Raw genomic sequence first — 23,813 nt, forward strand, 5'->3', positions numbered from 1 at the left:
ACTGGTTACTTTTCAGATAGAGATTTAAAATGAAAAACATGATAATCTTGCAAAATACAACACAATGTTAAAGATTAAATCAGTTGTTCCCAACATTTTTTGCTTGTGACCACTACCTAAAAAAGTGACATGTAGTCGTGTCTCCTTGTCATGTTTTGGATATTTATGAGTTGTTAGCAGTTCAACCAAAGAGACATTTGTCCTCTAAATTTCTTAGATAGTTTAATTTAAAATTTAAACTTTACAAGGCCCAACAAATCAGATTATTCAGCAAAATTATGTCCAAAATCCAAAAACTGAAAACAGTTCAGTGTGTATCAGAATTTCATTCCTCTCCCATTAATCACCTCCTCATGACGCTTGGTGACCTTTTGGAGGAGCCCAGTAACTAAGTTGGGAACCCCTGGACTAAACTGTCTCACTGTATATAGAGTAGGTAAAACTAGCTCCACCTTCAGCAGCAACAACAAATTTGGTCACATGGGCAAAACAAGTACTTTACTTTGGTAGTTTGGATAAATTTAGCTTAGATAATACATTTGTACTTTTACTTGAGTAAGATAGCTCATACAAACTTTTACAGTTGTATAGGTAAGTATGTACAGTATCAGAGTACTTCTTGGACATTATTCATCACCTTAAACATTGGCGTGAGACAGAGTTCAAACCAGGGGCAGCAGTCATAGTTGCAATATCAATTTGTAACAGCAGGTGGAAGCATTGACCAAAATCCACTCAACGGTTCTGTTAATCTAGAAAACTCTTTCTTCATCAGCCACTTCTGTTGATAATTCACTTTACATACCTCATGCCTAGTAAAAGCACAGATGATACACAGGCTAAATAACGGGGTGAAATGAACTGTGAGTTTATTTAAAGTGAAAGCGCTATTATGATTAAAAAGTGGGCAGAGCAGAGGACAACACCCCCGCCCACTCGCTGATGAGAGCGGTCATGCGGCCTCTACTGTTTTGATCCACGGCTCGGGACGGGCAGGAGCAGACATGGCGGAACACTGGAGATCCGGGTGACTCTTTCAAGAGCAACCCTGCTACCGCGATAAAACTCCGTTGTACCAAGTAAGGTAGGGGGAAATATCGCTGAAGCTGGCAGCTTTGTACGGAGCTCTGTTCCTCCCGGAGGACATGGAGAGCACGGTGGAGGGAGAGGCGGAGGAGCGCAGGTGAGTGACAGCCTGGGCTGGTCTGATTATAGCCGGTTAGCTGGGCTAAGAGTGAATGTGGTGACATAAACAACAAAACTAGAAACTGTAACACCGTGAACTCATTCGGTAGTTAATCCAAGACGACCAAAAGGACCGGCAACTCACTTAAGTTGAGACACTAAAAATGTCGGGTAGCAGTGGTGGAGTACTGATGCTGGTTTATAACCTAGCAGCAATGCTAGGCTAAGATAACCTGACATGTTAAGGTTTGACAGCTTTGAGATAGCAACATCAGTTGTGCGGCTTCTATCTGTCAAATCCAATAGGTCAAGTGTTAGACCATCTACTCCTTTGTGAACGTTTTGGCACCGTCAAAGCAGCATTGTTGTTTATTTATCGCTAAGGCATTCACTAGCCTAATAGGTATCTGTTAGCTACTCCTTAGCTAGGTTGTGCTAACAGCTAACTAGCTAGCTGTCAAATCAAGTTGACATTTTCTAGCTGTTCGCTGTCGCATGGTGTGTTGTGAAGAATTATTTTCACACATTAGTTATAGAGGTTAGTGGGCTAGGACAGGGGTTTAAATAGTGGAATACGCAAGCTGGAGTGCTTGTTTTATTTCAGGCTGTTGACAATACGATTACTTTTTTAACGTGTTTGGGAGTAGTGTCGTGAGTAAATTCTGCACAGTTTCACTAAGTTTTAACCCCGTGTGCTGTAACAGGAGCCTAATTTAATGTCCTTTCACTCTGAATAGTGAACATACTGTACTCATTGTTTTCATATGAGTAGTTTGAGTATTGCTTAGAAATACCTGCCCTGTTGGGACATCATAGGTACACAAGCCAAAAAGGTTGAGAACCACTGATTTTCCCTTGTGTTGTATTTTTTTTAGATTATCATGATTACTTTTAAATGTCAAATCTTAGTTTGAAAAGTAACTATTACATCCTCCTGTCAGATAAATGTGATAAAAGTAAAAAGAACAATTATTCTCTTTGACATGTAGTGAAGTGCCTCAAATCTATTCTTAAGAACGATACTCAGGTAGATGTATTCCACTACTGGATGAGCAGGGTACATCATGATAACTTTGAGATCCTCTTTGTCTAAGAATTAAAGGTCAGATTGTATAAACAAACAAATCTGTCTTGACCCTTGACACACACACACACACTCACTCACTCACTCACTCACTCATAAACACAAACACACCCAAACAAGACGGAGAGTTGTGAGGTTAATCTTTAACCTCAACAACCTCTTCGAGCCTTGTGGAATTTTACTCCTTAATGACCAACACACACACACATACACATATACAACACACAACACACAACACAGAGACCTCTGTTGTTGAGTAAATGTATCATGCTCTATAATATGTGGAGAATGTTCTCTAAGATTCAGTCTCCCTCTCTTCATGTTACATGATTGCATTTGATTAGTTAGCTTGGCAGCTGAACTCGTGATGCTGCTGCTCTTCTATAAAAAAAGACTTGTTTTCATAAGAGCCCCCTTCATAGATTTCATAGCCTTTATTTTTTAACTAGGCATATATCTTATATGTATATTTCCACTGTCTTTGTCTGAGATGTCATTTTTAGTATTTTAGGAAACATACCATTTTCCTCTTGTCTTTGGACCTTCAAATGTTTTCAACTACAACCTAATGACATATTTTAGGGCTGACTGTTACATCTTTATGATGCATTTAAGGACACACCAAACAATAAAAACAAAAGCATGAGATGGCCATTTAAATTATGCACTCTAGGTTCTTGGTAGCCTCTGGCTTCCAGTTTTACTGCTGACCTGTTGTTATAGAGTGTGACCTGATATCTTTTAGACACTCTCTGAACAACAGCTCTCCATAGCTGTATCCTCAAGATAAGGATATAGACTTGCACATCGTGAGTGCAGGACTTCAAATTTCTTATTATGGGAATTAATGCCAATATTTATGTATCTGTCTGTGTAGGAAAGGGTGTGGTAATACTGTTGACACATGTATTCATGTGCAGCAGTTCTAGGTAATCACTGAGTTAAGTTAGGTTTTTGTAACTTAACTGCTGAAGATGCAGTTTTTTTATTTCGGGAAGTGTTTTTGTTCTTGTGAGTAATGATTCAAGCCTAACACCAGCACTGCTAACACCAGCACTTCTTTACCCCGTTCCTCATTCCTAAACTTCCTGCCTCACTCCTTCCTGCTGCCATGTTTTCCTTTCAGGAGGGAGCACTGGAAGTTGCTGTCCAGCCTGAAGACCACAGTTGAGGGTCTCGTGTCCACCAACAACCCCAATGTGTGGTCACGTTATGGTGGCCTGCAGCGGCTCCACAAGGACATGAACAACATCCTCAGCCATGGACTGAAGAATGAGCAGGTCAGGAAATCTGACTGATACCACTCTCCCTTTTGTAATTATTTGTTTTTTGTGCAATTTGTAAACAAAGTAAAATACTGATCACTTTCAGTGTGATCTCTGGACAACTTGGGCAGATTTGCAGGTCAAAGTTAGCATTTGTTAAACTTTAACCAGTGAATTTACATGGTTGGCCACACAAACAAAAACCACACTATCGGACAACAAACTGCAGCATTAGTTGGCTCAGTGTTTCCAGATTGCCCATGTTACACCTGTGACATCATATTGTACTTGGATGTGAAGTGCAGGGCAATACAAAACAATTGTCAGTGACAACCTACTTTATATACAGAAGTAATTAAAACTTAAGTTATATTACCAGTAAATATAGGCTTTACCTTTACCACATAATGCCCCAATTTTAGTGGGAAAATTGAAGAAAAGGCATTAAAGACCTTCACATCATTAAAGATTATGTTACAGGAAAGTTTCTCACTTACACCACACGTCGCCAGCTGGTAGAATGTAGAAGGTCACTTTTTCTAAACGTTTTGACGGGAGACAGGTGTTAGCTTTCATCATCAGTTCACCTCCTCAAATTTAGGGAAAAATACCGAAATGTGGGACACATTCCCTCTCCGTGATGGCTTGTTGTGTTTATTGACGCTCCTATTCTCTGTGTCTGGGTCATGCTAACCGCTGGTTTTGTGTTGCAGGTGTACTACAAGCAGAGAGACTACTGGCCGTTTGTGTGGTGTGTTCGCTATATCAGCCCTCAACTCGCCTCACACGTTGAACAGGTATGGCCACTGCCAGGATGGCATTTAAATACTTTCAGATTTAGTTGGCACACAAATATCTTGAATTTGTGACGAGAGGCAAGTTTATATGAACACACGCCCTAAACATTGCAAAGTTGCTCTTGAAATTTTTTAAAATACAGATTTTGACTGTTAGCTGTTATATCCAATTTAACAGTGTAAGGTTGTCTGACCCGCGGGCTTCCAGATTGTGAACTTTGCTGTACAGTTTTCGTCATGTCCCTCAGAGAACGTGGTTATGTGTAAGAAATGGTATGCTTTACTGATTAGACATTAATCTTGAGTATGTGAATGTGAGCTGGGGCAAATGTAATTAGAAATGTATAATTAGCATTATAGCATCACTGATGTTGCTGTTGAAGGGAAAATGAGTCACTGACAAAACTTGTAATGCTGACTATGATGAGTTATTCACAGAGTAGTGTTATTTGTCTCCTAATCATAAGTCATCTTGTTGCTTGCTTTGTTTCAAAGTTCAAAACATTGTTCGAAACCTTTTAGGTTCCACATTTACTGCGGAAGAGGGGCTGGTATGTTTCAGTTCTGTAATTTCATTTTCAGACAACAGGTGATGTGTACCCATGCATTTTTACTTTTTACTTCTACAGTGTATAGCTCTTGTAGGAGGGAATAAACTGGTGAATCTTTATATTTTGCCTGAGGCAGTTTTTTTTTGTTATTTTTTTTTGTTTGCCCCACCAACCACTGTGACAGGAAACTAATGCTCACTTAGCTAATGAATTGTCCTTGACTTTGCATGTTTGACAGTGAAAGTAGATTTTGGTTTTGATAACAAGTCTGCCTGAAAGACAAAAAACAATAGTTCCTACTTATGTAAAGCTGTAATGTGCAGTGTTAGTACCATGAAAAGATGACCTCGGCAAAGTCACTACACTTCCTGGATTACCTGTTGTGTTAAGTTTGTGTTGTAGAGAATAGTCATCCTTCAACTCCAGTCCCCTCTGTCAAGTGTTGACAATACTGTGCATCAGCAAGCGGATCTGGAGTAGTTGGAATCTAATCTTCTTTACGCCCGTTACTCTCCAACAGGGCTTGCAGCTCGCTCAGCCATGATGCAATCATCATGTGACGATTTGTTGTTGATATCTCGTCTGCACTCTCCTAGATTTGTGCTGATATGTTTCTCTCACTCCTTGTTCCACTCATTGCTCACTCTGTTCAGACTGGCAAGCTGATCACCTGCATCATACCACGTAGAGCCTGCTTTAGCCCAGGGTATCTGCTGGTATCTCTTGAAAAGTCTTAATAAGCATTGAATTCAGTTATCTCAAAAAAGGGCCTCAGAAGGTATTTAAGGAGACTGTCAGTTGAAGCAAAAACTTACATTTAGATTAACTATAATGAACTGGATGGGAATTACTGAAAAAATTGTAGACCTTATTGTCCCTGCTGTCATTCTTTGATGGACATGGCAATGAAAATTATATTAAACTTCATTCTGTATGATATCAAAAAAGGTATTTGAAAAACGTACATACAGACAGAGTATCATATAGACTGCCAGACTTTACTGGTCTACAAGAGTGCCGCCTACAGAAATGTGAACCACAGAAAACCCAGTGAAGATGATCCCACCATACTGGCTGCTGTGCGGTTTAATTAACAGTGTGGACGACAAAAACAAAACGAAGTAAAGCAGTATTAAAATTTTGTCTTTATATTGAAATGAAAAGCATTTTTTCTACCATTACCCTTGCAGATCTGTTTCACATTTCTCTCTGACTCTTTCTTTCTCTCTCTCTCTCTCTCTCTCTCTCTCTCTCTTTCTCTGTCCTCAGTTCAGTCACCTGGAGCCGGTACTGAGCAGCGGGATGCAGAGTGCTGGTGAAAGCTACAAGGCCGAGCGCTGGCTGCTTCACAGCTTACAGGTTCACAAGCTGTCCGCTCAGCTCCGACCTCTGCTCAGGCATCTAGGCCATAAACGTAAATACTATAATGGTGAGTTGTTCAGTCTCAGTTTAATATATAAGAAATTATTGTGCAGTGTAAGCTAAAATAAGTAAGAAATGGCTAAAGTCACTTTCTGTTGTGCAATTCCCTTTGCGTTTGTTCCTGTCCTTCTGTACGAACTTCTCTTTTTCACTTTCTCTTTCTTTGTTTTTTCACTTATTGCCTACTGTTTATTGCTCTCCCTATCTTATCTTATTACCTCTCTTTGTCTCATTCTCTGTTTTTGTCTCCTTGTATCTCTCTTATCTTTTAGATGATGCCTTTCTGCTGAGTGAGCCCCATGTGACCGCCATGTTTCAGTGTCTGGAAGCTGTAGAGCAGAACAACCCCAAACTGCTAGCCCAAGTAGACACTGTTGGGGTGGGTCTGATGAAATTACTTAAATGCTTGAGCGGTGCTTCAATAATGTCTCTCTGCTTTATTTGTTTTATCTTGAACCCCATAATTTTGTTGTTCATCACCTTCACTTGTATCTATTTATTGCATTCAGTCCTAATGATGATGAGTTCAAAATAAGTGTTGTTTTAAGAAGAAGACCTGGGACATGGCTTTAAGTTTTTTTATGCCCTTTTCACCCTCCAGCTGTCCCCTCTGAAGGGCCCACCATGTCTGGGTCTGTTGAAGAGCCAGAGCCTGTGTGTGTTGCCAGGGGCTGGTGGGGCCTGGAAGAACCGTGACTCGGCCCCCCGAGGAGAATCTCTAAACCGCAGACTCACCACCTCCAACTGTTCTCTGCGAGAAGCAGTCACCCCCAGCCACAAATCCGGGAACACTACGGGAGTCGAATCTCTAATCAGCAACAGCAAAAGTGAGGAAAAGCTGAAGGGTGATAATGAAGGTTTTTAAATGGATTTTTCATGGTTGGTGGGGGTTCATGTTGTGTTTTTTTGATGTGTAGGCTTAATGCTTACAAATTCGTACCATTTGTATTGTCAGCTCATAGGGCCAATTAAATGTAGGCAGGTGGGTGACATTTCTTGTTTTTTATTTAATTGCTGTTAATTACTGTTAAATGGTTCACACTAATCAATAAATTTGACTGACAGATTTTTATATAATCTTTGACTTTTTAATGTAAGTGTAAATGTGTTGTGGTGATGTAACAGTCATCACGCAAAGCAATAGTACTTGATATGTTGATATCTGAAGTGCAGATGTGTGTCACCAGATGATTTGTTACAATATTTGACCACATATGGGTTTGTGGTCAATTTTAAGGAAAAGAAATTTAGTGAGATAATCCCACAAGATCATTTTCAGTTAACAGTCTCGCCAAAGAGGACCAGGCTTGTGAAATGACAGATTTTGAGGTTGCGCAATAAGTGAAGCAAACTAAAATGGTCACTATTCTGCAATCAGTATATAGACGGATACCGGGGGTGGTGTCAGGGCATCTATGAATGCCCTACAGTTTGTATGTGAATAGAGTGACTGACTTAACCATACAGAGGCCTGATTGTTTGTGAACAAGGCCAGTTATTGAACTGGCTCACTAAAATGGCTAAAAACCAACTTGGACTGGTTCTCCTAAGCACATTTTAACATTATTGTTACTTTGCATTAAATACAAACTTAAATTCCAGTTATGTTTAAGATAACCTTGTCCATACATGTGACCGTAAGTTTTTCTTTTTTGGAAAATTTTGTTGTAAAAGCATGCTTCTTACTTGCTTCCTTCTGCTTGCTTTCTCCTACATTTTGTGTTACAGATACTACCTCTTCAGCTAGCAACCTGGGAGCTCCCTGGGTGTGTGTGTCCAGGCCAGGGGAGAGCGAGTGGGGTGTGACCCCCCCTCCTGGCCCTGTCTCGGTCCCTTCTATCTCCCTAACAGAGTCTCCCACACCCAACTCCCTTCAGCCAGAGACCGCGGACTCTGGTGATGGCGACTATGATGATGGTCCAGAATACTTGGCTATCGGTAACCTGGGGCAACGCAGTCGCCGTGACTCCCAAAGCTCCACCCACAGTAGTGAGCACGGCGAGAACCCGGACCAGTCCCTTGAACGGAGTTCCCAGGCCTTGCCCCCACCCAGACGCTCATCTTTTTCAGAGGGTCAGAGGGGGCCGGGCCGTGGGTCCCGAGGACACACCCGTTCCTTTTCCGACACTGGGATCAATCAGAAACTCAGGAATGGTGAGTTAACTTGGAGGTAACTCATTTGCAGGTGGGCTACACTCCATCTGTTTATATGTTAGTGAAGGTTGAATTGAAATCGGAGTGTGGTTGACGAGCAACTGTATTTATGATGATCATGATAATGATGATTTTTATTATTCTTTTTATTTTTTTCCAATAAATTTAAGACTTAAAGGGTTAAATAGTTTTAGAATGAGCCTTGAGCTTTCTGCAGGTGATAGAAACATCTATTAAACAGTTCCCCTTCTGCACAGTGTCTGGATAAAATGAGAGTGTGATTTAGATGGAGTTATAGCTGAATAGTGTGTGTTCATTTGTAGCTGTGTAAGATATGGCGAGGCCACATTCGCCCTCAGAAGGTGCACACTTCCTGTCTGACGCTTAATAACATCTCTACTCTCTTTGCTCACTGTTTCCCCTTCTTGGCTTGAGGTAACTTTCTTTCTCTCTGCTCTATTTCTCTCGTGTCTTTTTCTACTTTTTGTGCGAAGGAGGGGGCCACCGAAAAATCACCATAATAATAGAAGATCCAGTTGCAGGTTGGCAGTGCAGTTTCACTGTACTCCATCTCTTGACCCCTCCCACCCTCCGCTTTATTTTTCTCTGCATGGTGATGAACTCTCTCCATCCCTCTCATTTTCAGTTTTGCCTTCAGCTTCATAATCTGTGCTTTTGGTTGTTGAGGTTATTTTTTTTAACTGTTTTGTTTTAGTTGTTGGTTTTATTCAAGTCAAATTGATGTGACAAAGCCATGAATGATCACTTTCATTGTTGTGGTGTTCATGCACACATTTTTCATGAATTATCAGAGTGTTTTGTTTCCTTTCCGTACAGTTATGCTGTATGCCAATGTCTGTAATGTAATGTTAACAATTAATGTTTACATGTCAAAGATGAATTACAGCAGGAGTTTTCCTGTATTTACTGCCTGTACATGAGGTACTTATAAAGAATGTAATAACTGTACACTGTAATTTAATATACATAAATCTTTCTTTAGTAAAAATAATAATTGGGTCACTATTGTGTACCAGCTTTTGCATAGATGTGTCTTCTGAACCTCTCTGAAATTTTTGTTAGCAGGGGAATTTGTGCAGTTTTTATTAAATTATACAGACTGACTCACATTATACTGACAAAGGTCAGCACTCAGCAGCCCTATATGTGTTTCTGCATGCGATTAAAATGAACCATCGCCATAGATTTCATTGATTGTTTGACACAAAAACGATGATACAATCAAAGCAGTGTTTAACCAGTCGCTGTCCCTGCGCTGTGTATAAATGGTGGTGCATGTTCCCATCAGTTTTTAAGAATTCATTATCGATCGTATTGACTCTGGCTTGTAGGGGATAAGAGTTCCGTTAATATGGACTGTTTGTCTCTTAGAGTCGGCAGGCGACGACTGCTGCATGAAGGACTACAGCCCCTTCTCAACTCAGTGCAGTGATTCCAGCACCCCCAGTTCCCTCTACATGGAGTCTCGTGAGTTTTCTGATATTCTGTTTGCAATACCTAATAATGCATTTGTTTGTTTTTTTTTCATTTTTTAACTACTGTTTGCACTTGTTTGCATTTTACATTTATTCATGTTTCAATTCAGTTGGTCTTGTACCTGGTTTTGAATCAAGGATAAAAGGATAACATATTTTAATTATGTAAAATGCATAAACATAAAATCATAAATTGTCATAAACATAGATAAACTGTCTTTTGTAGTAACAGAATCCATGGGTTTTATTTGGTGATTGTTTAAAATGTAAGTGAGATGTGAACCAGAGAAAGTCCCCTGCAAACTTATATACAGGAGGAAGTGGGACAGGAAAGCTGACATGAATGTTTCTTGGGGGGAAAAAAAGAGTTTTTAGTTTCTGTATATGAATGTAGCAAACATGTCAGCTGGTCCATTAACATGACACTCTGGATCCTGAGCAGGAAGGTCAAAGAAAAGTCGTTAGGTGTATTTGTCAGTATTAAATGTTTTATTCACCACAATATTGTGAAATAGTTTTTTGGCAAGCTTAGAGTATTTTATTTAATTTAGTTTATACCAAATTGATAAAATGTAAAAATTCCAACATTGAATCACTTGTGTGCGTAACTGTAATGGTGTTTGGTTGTGTATGTTTTGGGTGTTCAGATGGATCCCAGTACAGCAGTGTGTCAGATGGGATGTTCAGGAAGCCGTCGGAAGGCCAGAGCCTCATCAGCTACTTGTCAGAGCAGGACTTTGGCAGCTGTGCTGACCTCGAAAAGGTCAGGGCATTTGAACTCATGACTATTTAGAACCGGTGTTGGTGCTAATTGATCAGTCAGTTGGCTAATCATTGATTTAGTCAAACTCCATTTGTATACCCTTTTTATATAAAGGGCTTTACAAATAGTGGTTTGATTAGAAGAACTACAAAAATTCTGTAAATCCTGTGTGAAATAAAGGTTTAGAAAAAGTACAATGAAGTTAGTCTTCTCTCCTGGCTTATTTCTAATTTGCTCTGTGTTCTGTAGGAGAACGCTCATTTCAGCATTTCAGAGTCCCTTATTGCAGCGATCGAGCTGATGAAGTACAACCTGCGGCGTCAGGAGGAGGAGGGCGAGGAGGAGGGAGACAGCGACTGTGAGATTCAGCAGCTCAAGCAGAAGATCCGCCTGCGCAGGCAACAGATCCGTCGCAGCCGCCTGCCGCCCTGCACGACGTCCCAGCACAGTAAGTCAGCCTTAGAAGTGGGGTGCAGTTAGATAAAAAACATAATCATCTGTACAGGTGCACGATATTTCCTTCATATGATTCTTGGTCGACAAAAGACATTTCATGCTGATTATTTACTATTTTATGGTCATTTAATGGTGAGTAAGCTTTATTAGATATCTTTTGAAAATGACACCTCTGTTGTAACACGCTAAAAACAAAAATACATTGATCTTGGACTAGATTTTAACAACAAATCCTAACAAATGGGTGCATTCACCTACAGAGGAACAAAACCCCCACTAAAATCTTAGATGTATTCAACATATGTCTCATTCTCAAATCTTTCCTCCTGGCTCAATAAATTAGTCTCACTGGCATCATAGGGTATATATTGTATAATTTTCATCTGTTTCTATTGATTTCTGTCGTTCATTTGTCTCATTCTTTGTTTTGTCTCACGTCTCCTTCCACTCCTGCAGTTTTTCACTCCACTGACAGCGGAGGCTCCAGGAGGAGCTCCCAGGATTCCTACCAGGGCCTGTCTGACTCCGGCTCAGCTGAGGAGGTGGAGGAGTGTGAACTGAGAGGTAGAGAGAGGGAATGAGGGAGCACCAGGGAAGCCTTTCACAGAGGGGGAAAAGAACAGAAAATTAGATTTTTCTTTTGGATTTATTATTAAGTATCACAACTGCTAAATCAGTGTGACCATGTGAACTTCTTCACTCCAGCTATATAACTGCACTTTTTGTGGATTTGTCATTTCAGCCAGCATCTTTTTATTTGATTATGAACAGGCTACAGCTACAAATTTGAACTTTAACGTAGTGTTGACATCTATTTGGAAAAAAGTATTCCATTTTAAAAGAAAAATGCTTAAGAATTCGTTATCTATCTGTGTGAATGAGTTCCTTTCTGTTCCAGTCATAATTCATACCCTCATCACCACACTGTCTTCATATTACTCACCAAGCATGTCGTGTTTTACCATGGCCCATAAACTTGGACATCTGAGTACAAAGTCTGTAGTGTTTGGGACAGTAAAATGATTTTATTAGTGTTGCTATTTATACAGACATTACAGTCATGAAATTATATATCTAGGATTATTTTGGTCACAACATTTAAAGGGTGTGACTAGTGTTGGAAAGCTACTTCTGTATTCCAGGCAGTCATTTCGAAACATTTCCTTCTGCGTTAGGGAAGCAGATGCCTGTTGCTGTTTTGTGTGACAAATAGTAACCACAAGAGACTAATCGCTAACATACAGAGGTGTCTGAAAATGTAATACTTTGATGCTATTAACATGGGTTGTGGGATTTTATGTGTGCATGTACTTTGTGTTTGACTGTTTGTGTATAACTGCACGTCTCGGTACTGCAGTATGCATATACACAAGTGTGTTGTATCTTGGAGCTGTATAACTGCATGATTTCCACATGTACGGTATCGGTGCAGTATACTGTACAGTGTATTTTGCCTGTGACACTGACACACACCTCTGTGGAGTGTTAAAAATGTTTGTGTGTGGTGATGGTTGTGCTGAGTGATAGTTTCTGTCTCTCAGATGGCTGTGAGGGTCAGTCCCTGCTGGCGGTGTCACAGAACGGCCTCTCCCTGTCACTCGCCTCCCTCTTCTCAGGTATCTGCAGGCTGGACGGGTGGGCGAGGCTCCACAGATACATACAGACTGTTTACTGAGGCGGTGCTCCTCTTAGAGGAAGCTGATGGCTTCTCTCCAAACTGAGAATTTCTTTATTTAATTCCTCCTGCTAAACTGGGTGTGGTGTGAAGCATAACTCTTGCCGGTGCCAGTTTATGGCCTATTTTCCATCTTTGTTTAGTCCTACTGATCGATTCTGTCCAAACAGCTCTCTGTACATTTACAGAGTCAACCCCAAGAATTTCTATGCATATATTTTCCAGATATTTCACCTTGTAATGAGATGTGTGTATACACACACAGAAATAATCAGCATGACGGAAAAAAACATTGGCAAGTTGCAAACTGAGCTGATATCCAAGCATCAGGATACTTTACTAGATAATCACAATGATCAATAACAACGTTTAGTTCCTGTGCTCCTGATAACCAAACTTCTCACAGTTGGAATTAAAAACCATCCTGACTCCAGATATGTAAACTCCAAACTATTACTGGCTTGATTGTGCAGGTAATCAGCTGTTAATAATTAGTTATTTTCCTTAGAATTAATAATGTTCTGCAAGTGAAAGCGTCACAGCAGCTGTTGTACTTAAGTGCCTGTGTTCAGATTAAAAAGTTTATTCTCCTAGTACAGTTCTCCAATATACTCCAAAAAATCTCAATGGGAATGCTGTAAGTTTTCAGTTTGGAGGGGAGCCAGCTTCCTCCTCACATCTGCTGAATTGTGCACTTGGCTGTTTATGTTGGTGCTTGTTGCTCCAGGGTTTTGGTGGTGCAGGAGGACAAATGTGCCTGTGCATGTCAGAGTTTAGAGAGGTTCATGGGAGGAGATTAATGAAATAACAAGTGGCATTTTGTGGTGACTGTAACTACAGGCTTTTTTCACTCATTTATCCATCCATTCAACCACCCCATTATAATTATCTTCAAAGTGGTCCCAGTGAGATTGAGGTGTGAATGCTGCCACATACATCTTTCCACCTTGTTGTTCCTTTTTAAAGTTTGAAGTCAACCCAGTACCAGCTGTCTCTCTTTGAAAAACTGGCGTTCTTTTTTGTCATGAATTGTGAAGGAACACAGGCTGTGTTGTCTGAAACCAATTATGAACATGACTGTACCTAATTAGAACTGGAAAATACATATCACAATATAAGATCACGTTATGATACAGGAGAAGACCAGATATTGCTTGGGATTTTCGCTATGGTAATATTGTGATATTAGTCAAAGTATGTTGTTTTCTTGGTCTGTGTGAAGTGATACATTTTTTGTTCATATTAGGCTGTTTAAGTGTACTGGAATTAATATTGAATGTCCCAGTCCAGTGTGATAACCTCAAATGATTTATACTTATTGAATCCCTTAACCAAAATAACTAAATTGAACCTAAATCCAGTAACCCTAATCACAATCAAGAACAATTTCACTAAAACTGAAATCATTAGTGTGATTGCATTTTGCACTTGTTAAATGAAGTTACAAATTAATAGAACCATATTGAAAAATAGGCTACATTATTTGTAGTTTATGCAAATAAACATAGTTGTATATAGTACAAAACCACAATTTCCCATGAGAACGCATTCTACCTCTAAATTAATAAATTTTCTGAGAGCAGCATTTGTCATCCCTAAAATAATATCACATTATTGGTATGAAGATATTTGGTAAAAAAACAGTATATTGTTACTTGATTTAGTCATTATCCCCCGAGTCCTAAACCTAATCAGACGGACCAGCAGTTGGTTGGATGTCAAAATGTTCTGTTTAGCAAATCTCAGTAAATAGATTAATGAATTAATCTTGCCTAATGCCAGTGATAAAATATTTTGTCCTAATTTCACCCACTTTGTAATTATGCTGCAATTGCACCTCACTTATACGGACGCTGAATTACTGAAAGTCAATCACCATGCAAAGATTGCTTTTTGTGCCACTGTGCCTGTACAATAGTGTGACTTTGTAGTTGACAATCTTCCAACACTTTCTGTACAAATGAGGCCAGAGAATTATTATGTGGTCAGATGATTTTTCACTCATTATTTAGGCCAGTTGGATTAGTGCCTATGAAACTGTAACCTGATTTTTTTTGTTTAATCAGTCCAATAGAAAATGTCTGCACATGAACAACAAAAGCCATTTGTTGATTCCTGCTGATAACTTGGTAAATCTAACCATTGTTTTATGTCAGCAAACGATGTTGATCCTTTGATAGACAGAAGCTACTGTAGTTATACAACAATCCACACAGGCGGCCTCCTGTTCTGCCAAAGCTCTACTGCTTCATGTCTTTGCTTACTTCACATGTTTGTGCAGTGTTATCTCTACTCTACCATTAAATCTCTTTAGCTTTCCCGCATGCTACCTGCTAAAATAGATTTAAAATTTGCCTGAACTTAATCAGATGTGATTCAGATTTTTCAGTGGATTTCACTCCAGCAGGGAAAGGGAAATTGACTTCCTGGATTTGTCTTACATTTGTATCCCAGATCACATCTCTCTTAAGTCCTTTCTTCTCACAACATTGAACGCTGCTTAGCTGTAGCAAATGGTGCCATTTTACCTGTTGTGAGAATTAAACACCATCCACCAGCCACCTGCTGGTACATTTTTATCCAAACAAAATCATCCATCACGTGATAACTCTTCTTCACTCTAAAAATCACAAAATTTGGATTTTATTGCACAACTAATGATGATCATCTAGTCTCTGTGGCTGGTGGATAAAAGGATTTTCTCATGTGTCTGTCTCTGCTCCTTAATGTTTAAGTCTCTGTTATTTTACTGTTGTTGTGTCTTCCAGATGCAGACATAAAGCGCAGTGTGAGCTCCAGCACCAGGTCTTTTCTCAGCTCAGAGTCCATGTAAGTAATACAGACACTTCATTGATTAGATGCAAACTAAACAAACGAAGGCATTTTTGGAAATCTGTTCTCTCCTCTGTGTGTTTTTCAGCTCTCCATCCTTCCTCCAGTCTAACTCTGCTGAGTCAGTAGCCATGGGTTTGCTCAGACAGTTTGAGGGCATGCAGCTTCCTGCAGCCTCAGAGCTCGACTGGCTGGTCCCAGAACATGACGCTCCACAGAAGGTACAAAATTTTGCTTACATACTCTATTGTGCTTAGAATAATATCAGAATTCAGTTCTCCACACATGACACTTAACAAGCAATAACTGATGTCATCTAGAGAAGTCCGTAAGAGGACAAAACTGAACTCCAAACTTATACAACCCTCCTTTGCTGTGTCCCAGCTCCTGCCCATTCCTGACTCTCTGCCGATCTCACCTGATGACGGCGAACATGCGGACATCTACAAGTTGAGGATTCGTGTCCGAGGCAACCTCGAGTGGGCACCGCCTCGACCGCAGATCATCTTCAACATTCACCCTGCCCCTAAGTGAGTCCAGATCAGGTGTTACCTTCCCTTTTTTGGAAGTGGAGACAGCATGACTGTAATGTGACATGTTGTGAGCTCTGAAATAGGTTTGGTTTTCCAAGAAAGCTGCTTCCGGCTGTCTTTGTGTTGGTTTTGTCATAAAATCTAATTGGCCTTTAATTCTGTTGGCGATTTCTAAATTTGTCGTGTACATTAATTCATATTCCCATTAATAAAGGTCAGTCCACTGTCTTCGCTCTTTGTCCAACAAAATGTTTTGTTACTTACATGTTTTCTGTCTCTGTCAGGAGGAAGATAGTTGTGGCGAAACAGAACTACCGCTGTGCTGGCTGTGGTACCCGCATTGACCCAGGTGTGTCCAGCAATCCCAGACAGACCTCTGTAGAATCAGAAATTAAATGTTTTTGTTGTTCTCTTATTTTTTACTAGGGATTTAAATTTTTGTTATATACTTGAACAGGTTTCCATTCAAACAGTATCAGTGAACATTGAATTTCTATTTACATTTACAGTTTCAATAATAATTTCACAAACAGAAAGTGCAACTGTAAGACTTAAACATAGTCTCTTTCCAATTTGATCAGCTGGCCTAAAACGTGGTATTTTCCTTTATGTATAGAAATACAGTGAGGAGATATTTTTACTCACTCAAAATCTTACCTCTACCGTGCTTTTGTTTCTGCTGCCTTCCCCCACCTCAGACTATATTAAGCGTCTGCGTTACTGTGAATACCTCGGCCGTTACTTCTGCCAGTGCTGTCATGAGAACTCCCAGGCGGTGGTTCCGGGCCGAGTGCTGAGGAAGTGGGACTTCAGTAAGTACTATGTCAGCAACTTTGCCCGGGACTTGCTGAGCAAGATTGCTGGAGACCCGCTGTTCAACCCCAATGACATCAACAGCGGCCTGTACAAGAAGAACAAAGCTCTGGAGGCTGTCAGGGTGAGTACACAGGCAGCAGTGGGATGGAGAATGAGGCATTGAACAGATGGTGGAAATGTCTCCTAATTGTAAAATAGCAAACTTGTGACAGATTTTGCTGCTTAAAATACACAAATTATCTGGGTGTGAAATCAGAATGAATCGAGCCATTCATGCCATTAACAACTGCCATTAAGATGATGCTAAAAAAAAAGCCTCACAGTTGCTGCTCAGTGGCCAGCAGTAGTCGAAACAGCTCATACCTGCTTATAAATGGAAAGAGGAGAAATTTAATGCTTGCTCAGTCAGCTGGCAGGGACTCTGAATATGAAATGCCTTAAACTGCACAGATGCTATAATTAGGAACTGAAGGTGTCCTTTTTTTGTTATTGTCTGTCTAAGTAACCAGGTAATTTTTTTTCTCCGTTTTTGTTCAGGTTTTGAGAGTGCAGCTGTTTCACATGAAAAATCTCTTCAAGACCTGTCGTTTGGCTAAAGAGTAGGAATTCTGTTGGTTTCACAAGTTTCACACAAAATTATGCTCCCTCTAAGACGGGCATCACCAATGTCTGTGTGTGTGCATGTGTGTCCCTCAGGGTGCTGGACCAGTTTGACAGCCTGCCAGGTCACCTGACTGAGGACCTTCACCTCTTCTCCCTCAATGACCTCACCGCTGTGCGCAACGGGGAACTGGCTCCCCGAATGAAAGAGCTGCTTAAACTTGGTACCTTGCACGTAGCTGGCTGTGTGGTAAGATACAGTGATTAAACACTTTTTGGGAAGAGATCAGTCACATCAGGAACTTCAGTCTATAAATAACCAGATATTTCTAAAACCCATTTCATCTTAATCCAGTATTTTGCTTTCTCTGTCACCTTTGCTTCGATCTTCCCCAGCTGTGCCAGGCGAAAGGTTTTGTGTGCGAGTTCTGCGGCAACGACAAAGACATCATCTTCCCCTTCCAGTTGAACAAGTGCCAGCGCTGTGAAGGTGAGCCCTCTCTGCTGGTGGCAGGCCTGGGCGGCTCGAGAGCCCCCTCACCCCGCCCCTTCATTCCACTTTCTTGGAGAGACTGGAAGATCTCCAAACCTCGTAGGCTGGCAAGGGCCCTCTCCAAAGACAGGAGAGAGGGGGAGGGAGGGGAGGAGGTTTTAGAGCTAGCAGTGGATCATGGTGGAGAGCAAGGGGAGAGGGGAGAGATGGGAGAAGAGCCAAGGCATACACCAAAAGAGAGACAGGAAAGACGAGGAATATTCCAGGCTTTCGCTCCTGGAAAGCTAGTTAACATTTTCTCTAGGAGTAAAGGTGATGAAGGAGAGCATGAGGGACAGGAGGGAGGGACAGAGTCGGAGAGGGAGGAAGAGAGAGAGCAGAAAGGAAATGATCACGGGAAGGTATGTAGCAAAGAGGGAGCAAAGAAAAAGGAAAGGAAAGATGGGCATGCGAAAAAGGAAAAAGTTAACCTGTTGAAAGTTCTTCAAATAGACAGACTAAAGAAGAGCATCTCAAAAGGAGACGGATGTGACAGTGACAGTGAAACATGCAGCAGTATGGAGAGTTTAGATGGAGTCGGACAAGAGAGGAAAGGACGTTGGAAGGTATCAGGGTTACTGAATCTACCCAAGGGTTTCTCAAAAAGAGAGCAGGAATGTGAAGGGAAAACAGAAGTGAAAGGGGAAGAATCTGAAAATCAGTTTTTGGAGAAACCAACAGGAACTAAAGAGAAGGGGAAAGCCAAGTGGGTGGTTGAGGAGGGTAACGATAAGCAAGACAAAGGCAAGATGGAGGCAGCTGAAACGGTAAAATTCAAATCTGGTGCAGAAAAAGGGGAGAAAGTTACAGCTATGGAATTGCTGAAACCTCATCAGCTGTCCGGTGTTTTCTCGAGAGGGAAAAGCAGAGCAGAGGAGGATAAAAGCAGGGAAAGTGATGGAAAAAGAGAGGTAGAAACTGAGGAGACAGGCCAAAAAGAGTCAACCACCATAACACGGAGTAACTGGAGAGGTCGTAAAACTCGCAAAGCCAGGAGAGTAACCAGAGGCAGGAAGACGAGGGAAGGAACAGAAAAGGAGAGCAACACGGATGATGGAGAGAGTGCAGATATGAATGACACAGATGATAATACCGAGAGAGGTGGAGGACAAGAGTAAGAGCAGTAAGAAGCTTAGACATATTCAAGCTACGAAGGGTAAGAAATGCCGGCTCCTGGAATGTAATCAGCCAAGTTACAGTTCACTACATAGCTGAAAAGGTAATATTTGATGGACGGTAAATTACATGTGTCCAGATACTGATGACTGATTATTGGTTAGAGTTAGCTGAGGACATATCAAGCAAAAGTCTATAGTTGTTTTACAGAGGTTATTTTCTTTTGGTCACAGTTCCCTAGATTTTATAATCTGTATATTTCAAATACTGTCTTGCCACAGCTGCACAATCACAACTACATTGACAAGACTTTTTTGCCTTTGCAATAATCCTGACAGCAGTGTTAACAATATCAAATAATCAAGTATTATAGTAATTAAGTAACATTAAAGTAACATATCAGGAAATATCCTTATTGACTTTGTTGCTGAGTTAGATGAGAAGATTGATACCACACTCATGTCTCATAGCAGATGGTTAGCTTTAGCTTAGCATAATGACTGGAAACAAGGGGAAACAGCTAGCCCGGCTCTGTCTGATGGTAGCAATATCTGCCTACCAGCAACTTTAAAGCAAACTAATTAACACATTATAGCTTGTTTGCTTAATCTGAGCCAAGTGACGAGTTGCAGTTTTGTGTCGCGGGTCAGGGGTCAGACTATTCCTTGGCTGGGTGCAGTGGCTTCCTTCTGGCTGTAGAGTCATTTAGCAGACATATAATGACAGTGGTATCGATTTCTCAACTAATTATCGGCAAGCAAGCAAACGAGCGCATTTTCCCATCATGCCAAGCATATTTTTTGGCTTTCACTAAAATCTGATTATCAGATTAAATGTGCAGTTCTACTTCTTCTACTTCTTTCTCACCTTTCACACCCTGTCAACTGTCTGGTGGTTTGAGTCTCACACTTTTCTACTACTGCTCCCATTTGTCACTGAGTTCCTGGCACTATGGTTGTGTCTGTTTCTTGGCTTTGCACAGGTGATGGAGGGAAGATATTTTGGCAGCTATTTGGTGATGGGTGTCTCTTGGCTTAGATTCTGGAGGTGTTGGTGTCTCACCGGTGGTTTAGTTTCTTGTCTTTGGCTCTGAGCTCTGCACTGTTTTTGTCTTGGCCTCAGCTTGTCACCAAGAGGTGGATTGCAGCCAAGTTGGGATAATTTCTTGTGCTAGGGATGGCAGATGATACCAAAGTGGTGTTTCACTCGTAAATGTTTACATTTCAGCCAACTTTGGTCATGAATTTCCGTTTGGATATTTGTAGTGGGGTTAGTCTGTTGCACATGTTGCCTCTGAGAGCCTGTGGAGGTTTTTTTTAATCTAGCCAAACACTACTTAAGATAAGATAGATAAGTCCTGCAGTGGGGAAATTTGCATTTTGACATGAGCTGATTTCTGTTTTCTCTTTGAAATCAGCAGTAGTGTTTTATTAAGATGTGCACGCTTCCATCTCAGAGGAAACATTATGCCTGTTGTTACGCTGCCTTATCTGTGATTGATTTTAAGCCATTTTGTCTTTATTTAGATTTTTGTTGAAGGAAGAATGTCTTATACGAGGTGACTACGTGTGTCAGAATGAATTAATGTGTAATTTATGCTTTTTAGTTGTTTTTTTTTTTTTTTTTTACATCTGCCTGCTATTATTTAAGTTCCATCTTAATGTGAACATGAAATAAACAATATTTTTGAATTTGCGTGGTTTGTCATTTCATCGATTTTTTAAAAACTTTTATTTTTATGTCATTTTAAAAAAAAAAAATTTGGTGGAAAAAGAAACAAAATCACTTCAGACAGGGATTACAGTTATAACTATCTGTGGAAGCAGATGAGTTGAGAGATTGAAGGGTTGTGAAGCACTCCTGGAAGAACAGATTGTGTCTGAACAGGTTCAGGGTGTGTTTGTGTGTGTGTGTGTGTGTGTGTGTGTGTGTGTGTTTCCCAGAATATCAGCTTTCCCACATACCTGCCTCCTGCCTTCTGCCTCGCTGTCTTTAACTCCTGTGCCTTTTATACTCCCCTGCTCACCCTTCCTCCCTCAGATCTGATCGTGATTGGCTGTTTTGTTGGGACAACATCTCATTGTCGGCAAACTAGTTTAACTGGTTTACGTTCTCTATGTGAACACTGCTGCATTGTTTGGTTTAGGAGAATGGAGCAGCTCTCCGTCTTATCATGACACTGTAAATCCTTTGAAGTGTTATGTCACTGACCTTTATTTTTGTCTTGTTTTCTCCCTTTGCAGAATGTCATGCATGTTACCATCGCAGCTGCTTCCGGACAGGTAAAGACTGCCCTCGGTGTCAGCGGCTGGCAGAGCGGAGAGAGAGGATGGCACGTAAAAACATGGAGGAACAAGAAGACGAGGGAGGTGGGACCTAGTGCTGGTAACTGAGGAAACTCGGAGACAAGAGAAGAAGAAAGAAGAGCACAACGCGACCATGATTGTAGAGACTGACCACCTCTCTTTCCGTTCCACTCCTCTCAGGCCTGGGTGACAATACTCGCTGCAAACAGCTGTTGTGATCTCAATAGACTTCCAGATGTGCAGTTATTACCATCAGTTGTGCCAGTGTCATATGAGTTAAAGAGGAACACAGCAACTGTTGATTTTCAGATTGATTTTTTCTGCAAGCTCTTTTCACACATGCTGTGAATGAATCCTGTTTGAACAAGAGTCATTTTAACATGAAAATCAAGCGACTTTAAAGAAAAAAAAAAAAAAAAAAAAAAAAAATCTCAATTCCCTCCACGGCTCTGCAATTTTCTAATTGAGTTTTCCTCAAAGAAACATAGCTTTAAAAATATTCTAACTTTTCTTCTACAAGTCAGCATTGGATCATCCACAGAATGTTGGTCCTAAAGTAATAATTTCATTTAATTTCCTCGTACATAAATAAAGATTAAAAGTCCTGTATGTAGGACTTAAAAATATTAATTTTGGTGACACCCATTGGTAGAAACAGAAAAACATTGTCTGACAGTAATCCTTGTTGCTACAAAAATGTTTTTAAAATCCATCATTTTGGCCTGTGAGAGAAGTGAGAACACAGTTTTTCTCCCCATTGTGTGCTGCACCCGTTTGCACAGTTTAGAAAGGTTGTGTGTGTGTGAATTGTTTTGTATGAGAAAGTTAAGTGTGGATGACAAAACCTGCTGCTTTACAGGGAAGTTTAACCCCAGCCCTGTTGCAGTTACATGTTTGAAAAGGGCCTGAGATTCACTAAACTTCATGGCACTTTGTTCTTCTGTGGTAAAATCAATATATTTGACATTTAGGTGGATCAGAAAAACAAGTGTTTGCTCAGATTATTGTACCCAGGGTTGATATTCCTCCTTCCTACAACTGCAGCTTCTGGCAACTGCTTTGACTCTGGTGATTTTACTGGCTACTGGCTTAGCTGAACTTTGTTTTTGTGACCTAAATTGACATGGTCTATTTTTAAAAAAAGAAATCAAATAGCAAGTAAAAGTTTAGATCTGTTTTATGATTTGATTGATTTTCAGTGCAGATACTGTATTGAAGCTATCCTGCCCTTTATATTGAGGTTTTTTTTTTTTGTTTGTTTGTTTTAATTTGAAAACACTGAAGACATTGAATTATTCCTTTCTGATCCCTGATCCTTATTGTCATGTTTTAAACTGTTTTAGCCACGCTTATGTGCCTCTGGGACCAATGAACTTAGACTGGCAGTGCTGGTGGAGTTACATTGGAATTTATAGAACTGCGCTTCAGGAAGAGGTTTCAGAGTCGGTGTTGCAAATATTTTTTAATGAAACTAAAATGCTCCATTTTTGTGCTGCTTTGTGTGTGAGTGTGGTTGCTAGAAAGTGCTGTGTGAATATGAGTGCTTGTGTGTGAGTGTGAGTGTGAGTGTGAGTGTGAGTGTGTGTGTGTGTGTGTGTGTGTGTGTGTGTGTGTGTGTGTGTGTGTACACACGTCTACCTGCTGTACATGCAGCCATGCACAAACGGTTTGCACCAGCCTAATCAGCACTTGCCTGTTTTCTAACATCGTAGGTTTTGAAATAATAGAGAGAGTCCAGTTAATTGCACTGATCCTGTCTGTTTGTGTTGGAGGGGTGAGTCGGGACGGTCACTCTTTTGGGGGATTTTTCAGATGCTTGTTGTGAGAACATGAACCTATACCATGAATTGTCCTTGTTTCTTTAATGAAGCTCCTGTCACCTGGGTTGCACTATATTGTCAAGGGTTTTAGTCCAAACTTAAAGAGGTCATCAGTTTATCATACTCTTAAAGTGAAGCAGAAGCATTAATCACCTCTTGGACTGAAATCTTTCATATTAAAGTGGGTTTTCTCCAACAGATTTTAGTAGTCTAGCATAGTGGTTCCTAACATTTTTGGCTTGTGACCCCTCAAAGGAATATTTTGACATTTTGGAAATATACTCCTTTACTCTTCTGGCAAAAGTAAAATGAGAAGATTGATACCACTCTCATGTCTGTATGCTTAATGTGTAGCTGGGGCCAGTTCACTGAAATTCATTTTCCATCTCTGATTGTTTTGTTTTATTTGA

The 23,813-nt window shown here is 40.4% G+C and overlaps 1 protein-coding gene across 2 annotated transcripts; it reads left to right on the forward strand.

Moving 5' to 3' along the window:
- The first annotated feature begins 996 nt into the window (after positions 1-996).
- Positions 997-22,012, forward strand: rubcn (RUN and cysteine rich domain containing beclin 1 interacting protein). 2 transcript variants are annotated; one of them, XM_022737834.1, is made up of 21 exons: positions 997-1,183; positions 3,396-3,549; positions 4,248-4,331; positions 6,152-6,311; positions 6,577-6,683; positions 6,906-7,131; positions 8,033-8,458; positions 9,851-9,946; positions 10,602-10,717; positions 10,967-11,165; positions 11,630-11,737; positions 12,715-12,789; positions 15,617-15,677; positions 15,769-15,901; positions 16,065-16,210; positions 16,498-16,562; positions 16,912-17,150; positions 17,567-17,628; positions 17,726-17,879; positions 18,026-18,119; positions 21,521-22,012. In XM_022737834.1, exons 1-21 carry the CDS (start codon positions 1,146-1,148, stop codon positions 21,655-21,657), a joined length of 2,880 nt encoding a protein of 959 aa, XP_022593555.1. In that variant the 5' UTR covers positions 997-1,145; the 3' UTR covers positions 21,658-22,012. The 2 variants fall into 2 exon arrangements, with proteins under 2 accessions (XP_022593555.1, XP_022593562.1); XM_022737841.1 differs by lacking the exon at positions 12,715-12,789.
- Positions 22,013-23,813: the final 1,801 nt, after the last annotated feature.

This window comes from Seriola dumerili, unplaced genomic scaffold (assembly GCF_002260705.1).
Source record: "Seriola dumerili isolate Sdu_G_001 unplaced genomic scaffold, Sdu_1.0 BDQW01000002.1, whole genome shotgun sequence".
Classification (NCBI taxonomy): domain Eukaryota; kingdom Metazoa; phylum Chordata; class Actinopteri; order Carangiformes; family Carangidae; genus Seriola; species Seriola dumerili.